This window comes from Meles meles, chromosome 1 (genome assembly GCF_922984935.1).
Source record: "Meles meles chromosome 1, mMelMel3.1 paternal haplotype, whole genome shotgun sequence".
Classification (NCBI taxonomy): Eukaryota; Metazoa; Chordata; class Mammalia; order Carnivora; family Mustelidae; genus Meles; species Meles meles.
In genome coordinates, this window is record NC_060066.1 from 158,873,971 (window position 1) to 158,889,506 (window position 15,536).

Sequence of the window (15,536 nt, forward strand, 5' to 3'; positions counted from 1 at the left end):
ACTTCTTTTCTTTTTATTAGACTTTCACAGTATAAAAATTTTTTTGGACTTATTATCATCTTCCCTCCATATCTGTCTCTTTAGAATGTCACACAAAATGAATTCTCTAACAGTAATCTCCTAGGTGTCAATACCTAGCTACAGAATGGAACTTATCCCCTTCCGTACACATGACATTGTTTCTAGAGGCCTCTTATCAAAGCAAATTCTCTTATTTTCTTATTAAAAGTTGTTACTTTCAGAGAAACAATAGATAGTCCCACACATATGACTAATAAAAGCCAGACATCTGATTAAAGTGAATGACAGAAATGTGAAATTCCATAATTATACTCCCCAACTCTTCTCTCTGCTGCCAATGCCAAGTAACTCAGTATAATTGAATAAGTGGTCCAGGAACAAATGAAAAACTTTTTTTTTTTTAAAGAGACTTGCTTTGTGACTAACATAGAATATTGGTAGTTCAAAAACAAAAACAAAATGTTTCTCCTCAATGATGATTTCTTAGATACCATAAAGCCCGAGTTATTATGTTTTTTAAGGTTATTTTTACTATGTCTACTTTCAAAAACATAAATATATCCTACTCATCTTTTTGGTCTAAATATTTATAGATTTGATTTCCAAAGTCATATACCTGACAGAATCAAAATTCATAGAAACATATATTAGGTGTTTATTATAGATTCTATTGCATGGAATTTCCCCAAAAGCCTATCAGCCAAATAGCTTTTACACCCTTATTTTATTGAAGAGGACATTGAGGATACAGAGTGAGCTACAGACCCAAATGTACCTGGCTAGCTAGTGATAGAATTGAGAGTCAAACCTCAGTTGTCTGAATCCATGGTCCATGTTCTTACAACCACTAGACCTAGCTCCTGGGCAGATTCTTAACAACTGATTTCTATACTCCCAGTACAAAACAGTTTTGCCATAACTATTCCCTACCCTTACCAATCTATCTACCTATATTATTAATAGGTATCTACCTTTAAAAAGCCTGAGGAACATTGGATTATGTACCGAATCATTTTGCCCCCATATCTTTGTTGAGGTCACCTTGCAAACTGCCCTGTAACAAATTTGAGTGCATCCAAAATAAGACAAGCCTGGTGGTATGATGTAGCAGGAGGAAGGAGGCTCCAGAGTCTATTTTCCTTGGGCCTCAGTTTACACATCATGTGCACTCTCAGAGCCTGCTGTGGGCTACAGGGTCACTAATGGTATTAAGGCTAGAGAGGTATCTTCACAACAGAAACTGGGGATGGATGACATGCCTGATGCTGGAGAGGAGACAAGATACAGACTAATAAATCTAACAGCCAATGAGAGCTGAGTGGTGACACTTCAAGCAAGGGGGAGCTGGCCAGTACTCATGGGGAGTAGTACCTGAGCCCAAAGAACTGACTATGGTTTCAAAACTCCAGATTTAACATAAAGGGCAGGATCGGCTGCAGACATCAGGCCAGAGGCCAGCATGTCTGGCAGCACACTTCTGAAAGCCAGGCTGAGACCAGGGAGTCCCCTTTCTTCAGAAAGATGTATAGCCTCCTTTGTACATGCCTAAATTCTGTGTTATGAACAGAGGCAGGGGAAGGTATGAAGGTACATGACAGAATTGTTACGCAAGGAATATGAACAGAACCCAAAGGGAACTTCTTAAATCAGACTACATTTTTAATTTCAGAAGAATAATTGTCAGCTTTTGCCCTCAAGAAACAGCTGATAGAGGCTGGGATAATAATGGCCAGATTAGCTATGGTCAAAGTCAAACAAATTAATTCTTTGCACGTTCAAGATGAAGTATGGATTATACCATGTACACTGGCGTTTACTGAGAATCCCTTTTTTCCAGGCCCTGCACATGCATTATCTCATTTAATTCTCACACAAATCCTCTAAAGGAGGAGCCATTATAATTTCCATTTTAGAGAAATTGAAAAAGAGGCTTTGAGAGGTTAAGTAATTTGCCTAAGGTCACATTATTAGCAACACAGCTGGGAAAGAATAGTTGATTACTTAATTTAATGTTTTAATTTAAAAAGAGTTAAAATACATTTTAGATGAATTGCATTTCTGAAATTTGAAGATGTTCAAGAGGAGACTTCCGAATCAAAAAGAGTCTACTTATGAAGGACTCTTTGCTTTCTAATTTGCATTTGAGATTTTGGTCTGCAGGCATATTTTAAAGAAAACTTAAGCCTTCAGGGAGCAGTCAGAATTCTGTCAATTTTGATGGCAGCGAGATAGTAATATGTGTTCACTAGAAAGAAACTTTCAGTACAATTGTAAATAGAAGGTCTTTAACCCCTTCCCTCCACTAAGGAATTCTCAAAGGCAGAAGTCTTCAAGGTATGAACTTTGAGTTAATCAAGTCTTTAACTCTTGACCAACAACATAAAAGCTGTGTAAACTGGTGACCACTTTGAGCTCATTTCCATAAAGTTAACACGGCAACATGTCAAATAAGGGTTAAATGAGATAACATATGTGACATACTGAACTTGGTGCCTGCTCATATCTGGTGCTCAAAACTGTCAATTTGCATCTGCTTACCTCATCTGCTTCTCTCCCTTCCTCTCCTTTTTTGTGACTCTAATACTATCTAGTTCTTTATGGTTTATCATATAGTCAAACAATCACTTTATATCCCGGGTTTCATTTTGTTTTTATATTTCGAAATGCAAATGTGCACTTGGATAATTCAATACCTGGGGTTATGGAGACAAAAGAAATAATCTCCTAGAGCGTATTTATAAAGTTTAGAAAAATGCATTTGCTTACCAGCTCACTGAATTCATTATTGCCTAGGTCAAGTCTTTCCAACTGGGCCAGTTTGTGCATTGACCTATAACAGATGGAGAAAAATACTATTGTCAGGCAGTCCATGACACATTGCTCCAAAAGACATTCCACTCACCCCCTGTCAGATTTACCTGGCTTTCTAGTGCACAGAAATGGGAGTATTTTATAGAGAGGCGCAAACTGCAAATATATAACAATATATGCAAACCGCCACCTGCTTATCATATTTCCAAAAGCCAATCTATGGTGGGAATACAGAGCTGGCTCCTTAACACAAACCCAGGAAGCTTGTAAATATCTATACCAGTAGGAGGTATAGGGTGGGTCCACAACACCTACATTTTAAGGAATTTTCACAGATTTGGGAACCAATGGGTGAAATCAATTCTGAGCAAAGCATTCTAAAACCCACAATATGGCCATCATTTCATCATCAATCCTGTCAATTTCTACTTCCCTAAATGAACTTCTGTTATAGACAGACTCTTGGATTCATTGTTTCCTAAAGATATTGGCTGGGATACATCTCTGTAAAACAGTAAAACCTTGAACAAGAGTTGGTGCCAAAAGCAGGTACATTGGCCTGTGCCACATGTAATTAGCACTTCTTAAGCCATTCTCAAGTACAGCAATACCATGTAAGAAAATAGAGTGCTTTTCTGAGTTCCAAGTTTTTTTATCCTCCCACTAAGCAGAATGCTATCCATAAGTCCTGAGTATACAGAAATTCAGGAGGCATCACTGACTCAAACCTTGGAAATTTTAGTTTCTTTATCTTTATGGCTACTGTAATTATCTCATAGCAGTTTTTTTTTAACATTAAAATACTACTATAATACAGACACTGTCAGGCACTCAGAAATGCAAACGTGTGTGTATCCGTTGTTCATTCAGTGACTATTATTGAAAGATTATGCACCAGGCAATCTTTTGGAGTTTGGAGGACAGCAGTAAACAAAAGAAACAAAAACTCTTGCCCAAAGGGATTTCACATGGCACTGGTGGGAGAATTACAATAAATTACAATAAATAATTAAGTATAAGTACTAAAATAATTAAGTATAATAAAATAATATATTAGAAGATTATAACTGCTATGGTGAAAACTTCACGGAAGAGATAGATATGAAGAATGGATATGGAGGATTGTAATTTTTAATAGATCTAGGTAAGGCCTTATTAAGAAAATAAAATTTGAACCAACTCTTAAAGGAAATGAAAGAACATGCTAGTACATGAACTTTAAAGCAGGAACTTGTTACTTCCTTGAAGACATTGTAGGAGACTGTATGACTAAAGCAGAGTGAGAGATGGGGGGAGTAAAGAGAAGATAATGAAGAGTTAGATAATATTAGGTCTTATAGCCCCATGTTAAGATATAGGCTTTGATTTTGACTAAGATGAAGGGTCACTAAAAGGTTTTGCTCAAGGTTGTGACTGAAATGACTTATTCTAAAAGGATATCTGTGATTGCAGTCTTGTAAATAGACTGAGAAGGACAAAAGTGGAAGGCAGGAGATCACATACAAGGCTAATGGGAGAAACCAAATGAGAGGAAATGGTAGCTTGGAGCAGGGTGGTGGTAGTGAGGTGGTGAGAAGTGGTTGGCTTCTGAACGTATTTAAGATTAGAGTTAAATGTTCTGTTGCTGAAATGTCTGTGGGGAGTAGGAGAAAGTAGAGTCAAATATAACTAAAAGTGTGTTTTGTTCTGAGCAACTACAAGGATGAATGAAGTTGTAATTGATGGATAAGGGAGACAGGGTAGAACAGGATTTTGAGTAGATCAGAAATTTGTTTTAAATGTTTTCCAACCCACCACCACACCTCTCCACATACAAAAAAGGTAAATATTCGAAGTGATGGATGTGTTAATTAACCAGATGGGAGGACTCCTTTCACAATATATGTATACCTCAAATAATCACCATATATACTTGGAATACCTTACACATATTTGTCCATTATACTTCAATAAAACTGAAGAAAAAAATGTTGAATTTGAGATTTCTATTGTAAAGTCAACTAGAGATGTCAAGCACGCCGTTTTATGTACACACGCCTAGAGTTTAGAGAAGTCCAGGGAAGAGCAAGAATTTGAGCGTGGTCAGCAAAGAGACAGCATCAGGTCTTGAGAGTCTGAGATAACTAAGGGACTAAGTGTAGATGAGATCAGAATAGGTCTAACATGACATGAGGATGAGCCAACAAGGAAGACTGAGAAGTGACAAAGGACAATCAGAGAAAAACCAGAAGAGTGTGAAATATGGGAATCAAGTAAAAAAAAGTGTTTCAAGGTGAAGCAAGTGACAAAAACTGCTGATAGATTTGAGAACTGACCACTTGACTTAACAACATGAAGACTGATAGTCACTCTGGGAAGATCAATTTTCTGTTTTAAGCCTTTGCTAATGACATAAATATATTGATTTCCTATTATCTCTCAAGTTTTAGGGTTATCAAGATGAAAAGTATTATTAATATTAATGAGTAGCTCATAATCTTGAGAGATATAGCTAAGACAATGGATAATTTTTACCCAGTGGAATAAGTGTCATAGGAAGTATATGTGTAGGTTTCTAAAGAGCACAGGGAGAGATAATTTCTCAGTGTTGGGAGTAAAAGTCTCCACTGACACCTCATTTTGGAACACTGATCAGGTGATAAAATCAGAGGAGATGGTCTTTTTTGAAGGAAATATCAAAGGGGTGTGCTGAAAGAGATCATGGCCCATTTCAAGGAACTATAGGTTAGTAAAAACAATAAGAAAAATAGTAAGAAATAAGAAGTAATATGTAGGCAACAGTCATATCATAAAGTCATCCATGTCCAGCCAGGGAGTGTGGTTTTAGCTTGAAGGCAATGGAAGCCTTCAGAATATAGATTGGAAAGATTTGTCAGATTTGTACTTTAGAAAGCTCACTCTGGCAGCTTCAAATGGTGTGAGAAATGGGGGGAGGATGTACTATCAAAAGGGCCAAATAAGACTGTCCTGAAATGCATGTGGGTATAACTGGGGCCAGAAAGAAGACAAAGGCAATATGGATGGCACTGCAGGCAATGAAAGGTGCTCTGCTGAAGACATAGCTTGGTAATGATGATGACTGACTGGGTGTAGGAGGTAAAGGAGAGGAAGGAATTTAAAATAGTTTCAGATTGTATACCAGTGGGGGAAGACTGGAATGGAATTAGAGCAAAGTGTGTGTGTGTGTGTGTGTGTGTGTGCGCGTGCGTGTGTGTGAGACAGACAGACAGAGAGAGAGAGAGAGAGAGAGAAAGTTGGGGGTAGAGGGAGAGAGCCTACAGCTCAGGTAAAGGTCTTGACGGAAATAAAAATTAAAAAATAAACAAAGGATGTTTTTGTCTATTCTACCTGAAAATTATCCTTATTTTTTTAGTTCACATACCATTTGTTTTCTTTTTCATGATTTACTTGATATTTACCACTTGCTTCCTTGAACTGTCAGGTTTTTTTCATATGTATATCCCTCCTTTCTCCACTCAAATCTTAAAATATGTTTCAAGGTGACCAGCAGGGCCTGTGTGGGACCACTAGTCCAAAGATGGTTTTGAAACTATGGCCGCCATTGTAAGAAGAACATCTGCCTCACCTCTTGCCAGATCTATACCACTGAATAGGTGCTTCTAGGAAAGGGGGTGTTAGTGGCTGGGCACCATGAAAAGAGAATTGGATTTTCTTCTGAGCCTGGGAAAATCGAGGAATGGCAGATTCTTGCAAATCTTGCTCCTAGACCACACAGCCCAGTAAGAAAATGATGAGCACCAAAGCCTTGAGAGCCAATGTGAAGGACCAAGTAGCCATGTGTGACAAATGAATGAGAATCAATCAGAGGAGTCGCAGAGCCACTTGCATCAGACTTAACCGTGTAACCTTAGGCAACAAGTATTCTAGTAAGAACCACCATGAGCTGAAGACCAAAGGCCTTCCCACAATTTCCTGGATTTATGAATTCTGTAGTTCTCACTGATCCCCAAGGAAAATATCACATAAGCCCGAGAATAATTTTTTTCCCAGCTTTAGAGGTGGAGAACCAAGAAAAAAATTAATTTTATTAAATAAAGAGATGGGGATGTCTTATACCTGAGTGTCCTAAAACAAATTTTATTCATTCTAGAATGTATATTTTCTTTATGCTAAATAATAGTGACTTCTTCAATCATTCCTGGATTTCCAGGCCCCTAAACACTGTGATGATATTTATCAATATTTCTCATCTAAAACAGGGCCAGCTCAAATCTGGCACCTCTGTTTTTTTGTATGTAAAGCTTTATTGGAACACAGCCATGCCCGTTTGTTAACATATTACCTATAGCTGTTTTTTACCACAGCAGTGGAACTGTCTCAGTGGAACTGAGACAGAGACCATAAGGACCACAGAACCCAAAACATTTCCTATTTCTGAGGGCCAAGTGGCACTCAGAATTGAACACTACTTTCTAGATGTGGGCTGATTAAGACAATGTATTAAAAAAACCTATTATTTCTTATCTGTATCAGTGTAGTATAAGTTTAGTTTCTGTTGTGAAATGATAGATAGCCGCTATGTCACTGCTAAGCATTTTTCTCTTCCTGTGCTACTTAGGCTACTACTTCTGAAACCCTTGGTTCAGAAATTCATACCTAGAAACCATATCTTAAATGTATAACATAGTTTCCTACAATTCCTTTGCCATTCTTCTAAATGGGCAGTATTTTTCCTTTTTCCTTGTTGTGGAACAAAAAAAGACTGCCCCATGAGGTTTTCTTAACTTTTCTTGAAGCTTATTTAAGTTTTGTTATGTAAAATTAGCATTTTTTAATCTTAATTTTATCTTGGTTTATTTTTCTGATCCTTGTTTCCATCAGGGTTTATTACTGTCACCAAAGTTTCCTTCCATTATTATGTTCTTCTGTTTTCTAGCTGCCTTTTCAATACATGATTTCTTACATTTTATATCTTTAAAATGATTATACTCTTACTTCTGTTTTTTGAAGTTATCATTCAATATTAGTTCTTACATTTTTATACCTTTAAAATTGACTGCCTCTACCCACAAGATTTTAAACAGTCCATAACACAGCCTACTGCTTTTCTTCTTCCTGTGGTAGTTGTTAAACTATAATTGTTCTGCCAAATTGTCCAACAATTGTTTCTTTTAGCTGAATATACGTAATAGGTTTTAAATTTCATCAGGATATAAACAAGTAAGATGTTGTGAGAAAAAGAAAATAGAATCCATGGTATTTGGCATTAGTAGTTTCTTTGTTAGTACTCATTCATTCACTTAAATTTGTCCTTCTTATGGCAGGCACCATGTGGACATCGGAGTTACCAAGATTTCTGTGAGGTTACAAAGATTTCTGGGATGAAGAGTTTCTCAACTTGGCACTACTAACATTTTGGACAGGTAAATTCTTTGATATAGGGGCCTACTGTGTGCACTATAGAATAGTTTAGCACATCCTACACAGTCTCTACTCCAGAAAGACTTCTTTTCTAAATGGGGATGATCTTTTAAAGAATAATTAATTCAAAGTGTTGTAAGTGCTAAAGTAAAAATATGTATAGACTGCCATAGGAGCTCAGAGGAAGGAACATCTAACAGTTCAGTAATTAGGGAAATTTTAAGGAGAGGTGACATTTCGGCTGGGTTTTAGAGAACTTTGCTATATGAATCATATATATTTACATATGTGAAAAAGAAAATGAAAATACTAAACAATGAAAATCTAAAGCTGAGGTTCTGAGATTGTAGCTTAAATCCACAATATTAACATGTATCCTTGAAGGATATAAAAAATTTTGGGCAGAAGTGAAGAAACTCTAAAAATTCCCTTTGCAGTTTGTTGCAGAAAACCTATGTCCTACCCTTATGGCTGGACATGGACTTCTAGGATACAGCTATCTTGTGCACTGAGGGATGGTTAGCTGCGTTTCAGCAGCACACTCGGCAGCTTTCACAACCAACATATTTCCATTCATTGTCAAATGTTCCCTGGTTGGGAGGCAGGGTAAGGTTGGAGGGTGGGAATCGTCTCTAGGTGAGATTCACCATGCTAGGGGAATATTTCAAGGCTTTATGTTCTCTCCTTACTGATTAGTAGGAAGGTGAGCATCTTATCTTCATTTGTTTACCTCCATACTGTACCACTGGGTTCCCCTGTGGGCTGTCCCTATGCAGTCCACACCAGCCTGCTTGAGGGAGGCCCTCGTTTGACTATGCTCCTTCCTTACCATAAGCACCTGTGGGTCAGGGGGAGCCTATCTCTCCATCCATTCCCTCAGGGGAATCCAACTGGTGTGATTTCCCCTTACAGATGGCTGGCCTTAAAGATGTGATTGCCACCATAGGTGAGATAACAATGTTAGGACTTGGTCACAAGTTTGGGCCACATTCTCTAGCAGTAATGATGACAATTTGATCTTCATTTGCCTGAATCAGATATCTTGCTGATTATTTAGATTCATTTGTAAGTTCACCTAGGAATTTAAAGGTGCAAGTTCCAAAGTAATTGGTTGTTTTAAATAATGTTAACAAGCTATGGTCCTATTATATAAATAAAAATTTTAGAAATATTTAAATTTCTGTGATTGTTACTTCTATCATTGCTGTTTCTCTTGATTGTCATGTTCTTCGCCTAAATCTTCCAAAAGATGGTTGCTTTTCCTCCACTCTGCTTATGTGTTTTCTCCTCACAATAGTCCATTCCCCATTACCCAAAATGAAATCTCCTTTGTATCTTCACCTTCTATGTTATTTTTCTCTTAACACTTACCACTGAAAATATTTAATTTATTATTTAATTAAATACTTTATTTTACTTAATTTAATGTTTAATACTAAAAATTAAAATCTTTTTTGTTTGCTTACTCATTATTTTTACCCTGCTAGATTAAAACTCCACGAAAGCAAGTAACTTGTCGGTCTTATTCACAGCATAAATAGCTTTTCAATCAGGGCTGTTTAATGAAGACATTCACCCATGCATGAATGAAGGATTCTTTATCGGTGAGAGGTTTGAGTTCCAGAATATTTACAAAGACAAACTGCTCAATTTTTATCAGGTATCTACAATTAATTAACAGTGCCAAGGAAGCAGCTACAATTAATTAACAGTTGCCAAGGAGATATTCTGATAGTTCTGTTTCAACAAATACTGTAATGAACATATATTAGCTCCTTTATTATGAACTATGAATGATGATAAATACAGACAAAGCTGAGGTTCACTAGTCTCTGGATATGTAAATCCTGTGTTAAGTTGACCTAAGGACATTTCTAATAATAAGGGTTTCTTTGAAATTCAAATAATAAAAAATTATTCTGTGAAATCTTTAGGTAAGTTTTTTGCACTTTTGAACATCTGAAACTTAACAACAAAACTATGAATGTGGAGTACTTGAGGGCATGGAGTCTGGATTCGGACTACCTGGGTCGGTATCCTGATGCTACCACTCATGGTATTTGATTTTGAACAAATTAAAGCACACCTTTCCACTCAGTTCTCTCATTCTGTAATAATCCCTACTTCATAGAGTTGTGATGATTAAAATAGCTAATGTAGGAAAAGCACATAGTGCCTGGTAAGTGGTAAATGCTCTGTAAGAGTTAGGTATTAAAATAGGGAAGGTTTTCAGAGTTAGAAATAACTCAAGAGATTTTCTAGGTCAGAGTTTTTGAAAGTTTTCTTAAGGATTTATAGATGTTGCATGATTTTAAAAATTTTCAGATGTCCAGGACATTTTGGCAAAGCTTGCTAAAAATGTTAAATGGAATATATCTTGAAATCTGGGATCTGATACCTCCAGGTTGTTTCATAATTCCAGTAAAATTAATGGACAGTGTTATATTAGTTTCAGGTATACAATTAGTGATTTAACAATTCTATATATTACTCTGTGCTCATCATAAGTCTACTCTTAATCCCCCTCTTCTATTTCACCCATCCCAACCCCCGCCTTTCCTCTGGTAACCTTGGTTTGCTTGGTACATTCAAGAGTCTGTTTTGTTTGCCTCTTTTTTTCCCCTTTTATTTCTTGAATTCTACATGCTGGTGAAATCATATGGTATTTGTCTTTCTCTGACTGATTTATTTCACTGATACCTCCAGTTTTGTTCTTTCTTCTTAAGATTATTTTGGCTATTTGAGGTCTTTTGTGGTTCCATACAAATTTTAAGATAATTTGTTCCACTTCTGTGAAAACTCCTATTGGTATGCTGATAGGGATTGCATTAAATTTGCAGGTTACTTGGCATAGTATGCCCATTTTAACATTTGTTCTCCCAATCTACGAGCATGGAATATCCTTCCATTTGTTTATGCCATATTCAATTTCTTTCAATGTTTTTATAGTTTTATAGTTTTTATAGTTTTTACAGATCTTTCACTTCCTTGATTAAGTTTATTCCCAGATACTTTATTATTTTGGTGCAATTGTAAATGACATTGTTTTCTTTTCTTTTTTTTTTTTTTTTTTAAAGATTTTTATTTATTTGACAGAGAGAGAGATCACAAGTAGGTAGAGAGGCAGGCAGAGAGAGAGGAGGAAGCAGGCTCCCTGCGGAGCAGAGAGACCGATGCGGGGCTCGATCCCAGGACCCTGAGATCATGACCTGAGCCGAAGGCAGAGGCTTAATCCACTGAGCCACCCAGGCGCCCCTGACATTGTTTTCTTAATTTCTCTTTCTGCTACCTCTTATAGTGTATAGGAATGCAACAGATTTCTGTATATTGTTTTTGTATCCTGTGATGTTCCTGAAATCATTTATCAATTCTAGTAGATTTTTGGAAAATTTAGGGCTTCCTATATATTATATCGTGTCATCTGCAAATAGTGAAAGTTTTATATCTTATTGGCAGCACTTCTCAGATGAAATGTACAAAGGTTCATTGTGATTCTCCAACAGATGTAACTAATTTAGACTTTTTCCTGTCTATGTGACCAAGGGACATTTATTTTTTTCTTTCCTACAGACTAGGAACGTACTTTGAAAAACTTCTTTTTGCAGATGATGGAATTGAATTCTTATCCATGAAAACACAGGACTAGGCATATTTAAATAACTTATTTGAATATTTAAATGTGATCAGATCATCTTCATTTGTCTGCTTGAAATTCTGACCTGTTAGACTCTGTACCTCAGCTCCCAATATTCACTTTAGGCTCTCTTTCCATTTCTCTGGACTGACTTACGTATTTCCTTAAAGACCACACTGTTTCTTGCCATTTGACCTTATGTTCTACAACTTCAGTAAAGGGATATGCTCACTTCTCACTAGATGAGAACTGGTGACTTGTTCAAGCTCACATGGACAGTTAGTAAAATGGCTAAGAATAATAGAGTCATTCTTTTCCCAGCACTGGGCAGTCACCTACATCTGGCCTCAAATATTTAGATTAACCATTGTTTAAATATAAATGTTTTTATGAAAAGCATGCGCTCTACAGGTCCCCTAGTCTTTGCTAAGGGCCAACAAACTTTTTATGTAAAGGGCCAGACTGGAAGTGTTTCAGACTATATGATCTCTGCTTCAACTACTCATTTCTGCAATTGTAGTGCAAAAGTAACCACAGATAATATGTTAACCCATGGACATGGCTTTGTTTCAATAAAGCTTTATTTATAAAAAACAGGGTTGCCAAATTTGGACCTTAAGCCACAGTTTCCCAACCCCTGGTCTATATTGCTCTTCAAAAACTCACATATAGATGGTTTTATGGGTTTACAATTTAATTCTGGTCCCTAAAAACAGTGAAGTTTTCAAACCCTTGAATGTAAATATGATAAATTAAGAACTGAGAATATTAGGGAATTTCCAATAGATAACTATTTATATTAACTACTTGAAATTTTCATTTCTTAGTGTATATGCTATTGGAATCCAGGGACATTTGCTCTTAAGACTGTCATTTTGGTTGCATTTATGAAAATTAAATCCTTACTAGCATGTTATTACTTTATAGAATTTATCCAATTGCAAATTTGGAAAAAGATTCTAACTGAAGTGGAATTTTCCAATGATGGAAAATAATGCAATATCTTGGTGCATCTGCATACAGTGTATGATTTTCTTTTTATCAGATGCAGAGGTTTTATTTATTTAAATGTACAATTACCCCTGAAGCCACATAAAGTTGGCAGGACTATTGTTTCCCCATAAATTCCCAATGTAGTAACTTGGGTTTGCTGACTCTTGCAGAATTCTGCCAATTTTTGGCATGGGTTTATGCATCCCAGCTTTTAACTTGTCTTTCAAATGTGCTCAAACACTCTGTCTAATTAGTGGCTATTCCTGGCACAAGGATAGGAAAACTCCTCTCAGTTGTTAATGTCCAATGTTTCTCTCTTATTGAAACAGGGAAAGAAAATATTACCTTTCCATTTTGTTTAATCTGTGTCTTATATTTAGTGAACATTTGTATTTTACAATTTACACCTGCCAAGTTAGCAACAATATCACAATATCACATTCTTCCTGTGTTTATGATTTCTTTTTAAATGACCCTCATATTAAAAATTTTTGAAAAAAATCATTCTTACAGGATAGGTACTAAACACTGGAAGGCCTAGGAATTGACATTCTTTAGAAAGACAACTATGGGGGCACCTGGGTGGCTCAGTGGGTTAAGTGTCTGCCTTTGGCTCAGTCATGATCTCAGGGTCCTGGGATCGAGCCCCACATCGGGCTCCCTGCTTGGCGGGAAGCCTGCTTCCCTCTCCTTCTCTGCCTACCTCTCTGCCTATTTGTGATCTCTCTCTCTCTGTCAAATAAGTAAATAAATCTTAAAAAAAAAAAAAAAAGAAATGCAACCATGGGCACAACTTATTTTGAAGAAAGATAAAGTTATTATCTTTACAAAACAGGAAAAATTAAAATATAGTGTCTGATGGCAGATAAAACATAATGATCAAATGTATAATATAAAAATTCAGCCTTAATTATTACTATACCTTAAACCAATGTCACAGCTACAATTTTTATTGCTCCCATCATTGCAATTCAACTTCCTCCTACGAATGAGGACACCAAAATGCTAAACTGGCTTCCTGGAATTTTCCAGATGGATATGTAGCCAAACTAAACATCTATTACTTTGTCAAAGAATATTGGGAAGACCATTTTTTAGACACATTTGTTAATGCTTCTCATTTAGGATATTCTTCCCTGCAGTGTTTAAATTATTAGAATAAACATTTGAAATATGTAATTGACATAAAGCTATCATATATTTTGAGCATTTCCTTTGGAAATATATTTTCCTTTTAAACATTCAACATTTAAAGGCTAATGTTGATTTTATGATGACTTATTGAAAAAATTCTTTCTTGTAATTATTTCTCTTTATTTCAGTGCAGAACATGAAAGAAAGATTTTGTGTGAAGAAATAGTCCCTTAAGTAGTATCTCAAGAATACTTCTAGTTTATACAGTAAGGTATACTTGTCCAGTGAAATAGATTAAAGTGAAAAACAACTAGAAGGACAGCAATTGGCTATGTAGGACAAATTCTGCACTGTTCCTTTCAGTGAAAGGTTTGTTTACGTCCCACATTTCATTCCTCTTATTCTCTGCAGTCTACTTGGATTTATAACCAGAACTAATCATTTATTCATTCTTTACATGAATTTTCCCACTGGCCCCAAATTATTGGGCATTCCTAACTCATGACAATGCAGAAAGATGTAATATAGTTGTAAGGTATTTTGAGCTCTTTGTGAGGGAAAGGTGCCATATAAGCAAGAACTATGACAATTATCTCTGTGGATGGCTACCTGTTGGAACTGACACTTCTAGTTTGCACTGGCTCAGTCCAATCAAAATGTTATGGAGAACAGAATCAGCTATGAGGGTGCTCATCTTCACTACCATATAATTGCAGCTTACACTGTATGGTTATGAAGAGATTTTGAAGGCTACTGAAAAAATACTTAGGCAGGCATTAGCTATTTTAACACTCTTAGAGATAACTGAGCCGGGAACAACAATGGCAAGTTCCTTGCCTAAGAGATTTCTTTAACACATACACATGTGTGTGTGCATGTGCATGCACACGCACACACACAACACACATGATTCAGGCTCATAGTTTCCTGGCTATACTTCATAGAAAAATTTATCACTGGTTATACTGGACTTTCTAAATATTAATTCATGTACTTTTTAAAAAAATTCATGTACTTCTACATAAACTTGGCCGTAGTTTATTGATACCCTGATATATAATATGGATGGATGTAACCCTGCCATGAAGGTGTCAGAGAATTTGAACTTCAGAGGATAAAAGCCTTTGAAAATAATCTGCCAAGTTAGCCATGGCTGGCAATTAATCCCAAACAACTGTCATTATCTTCCTCTTTCTTCCTTGCCAGCAGTATTTGCTCTGCATCAGAGATTGGAAATGCCAGATAATCACTAGGCACACCTCCTATGAAGCTAGGAAATGAACACATGACTCAGTTTTGGCCATTAGATCAGAAAGAAGGAGGAGAGATTCTGGGGTTGATTGCTGAGGGAGATTCTGAGAAAAATATTCCTCCTAGATGTAAAAAAGAGAGCTGAAGGAGTAAGATGGTAGAGAAGTGGGAGACTGAGTTATCATCATATCCCAGGAGTTCAGCTAGATAGTTACTAAACCATTCTGAACACCTACAAACTCAACAGGAGACTGAAGAGAAGAAGAGCAGCAATTCTAGAAACAGAAAATCAACCACTTTCCAGAAGGTA

The 15,536-nt window shown here is 36.3% G+C and overlaps 1 protein-coding gene across 7 annotated transcripts in view; it reads right to left on the minus strand.

Moving 5' to 3' along the window:
• Positions 1 to 15,536, minus strand: part of LRRC7 (leucine rich repeat containing 7) — a 563,262-nt gene that overhangs the window by 199,760 nt on the left and 347,966 nt on the right. For all 7 annotated transcript variants that reach the window (XR_006817634.1, XR_006817637.1, XM_045998653.1 and 4 more), the window contains one exon: positions 2,788 to 2,851. Coding sequence is in view for 5 of the 7 variants with exons in the window: in XM_045998653.1 (XP_045854609.1) it covers positions 2,788 to 2,851 (64 nt within the window). In the remaining 2 variants the exon portion in view is untranslated. The remainder of the gene's footprint in view (positions 1 to 2,787; positions 2,852 to 15,536) is intronic.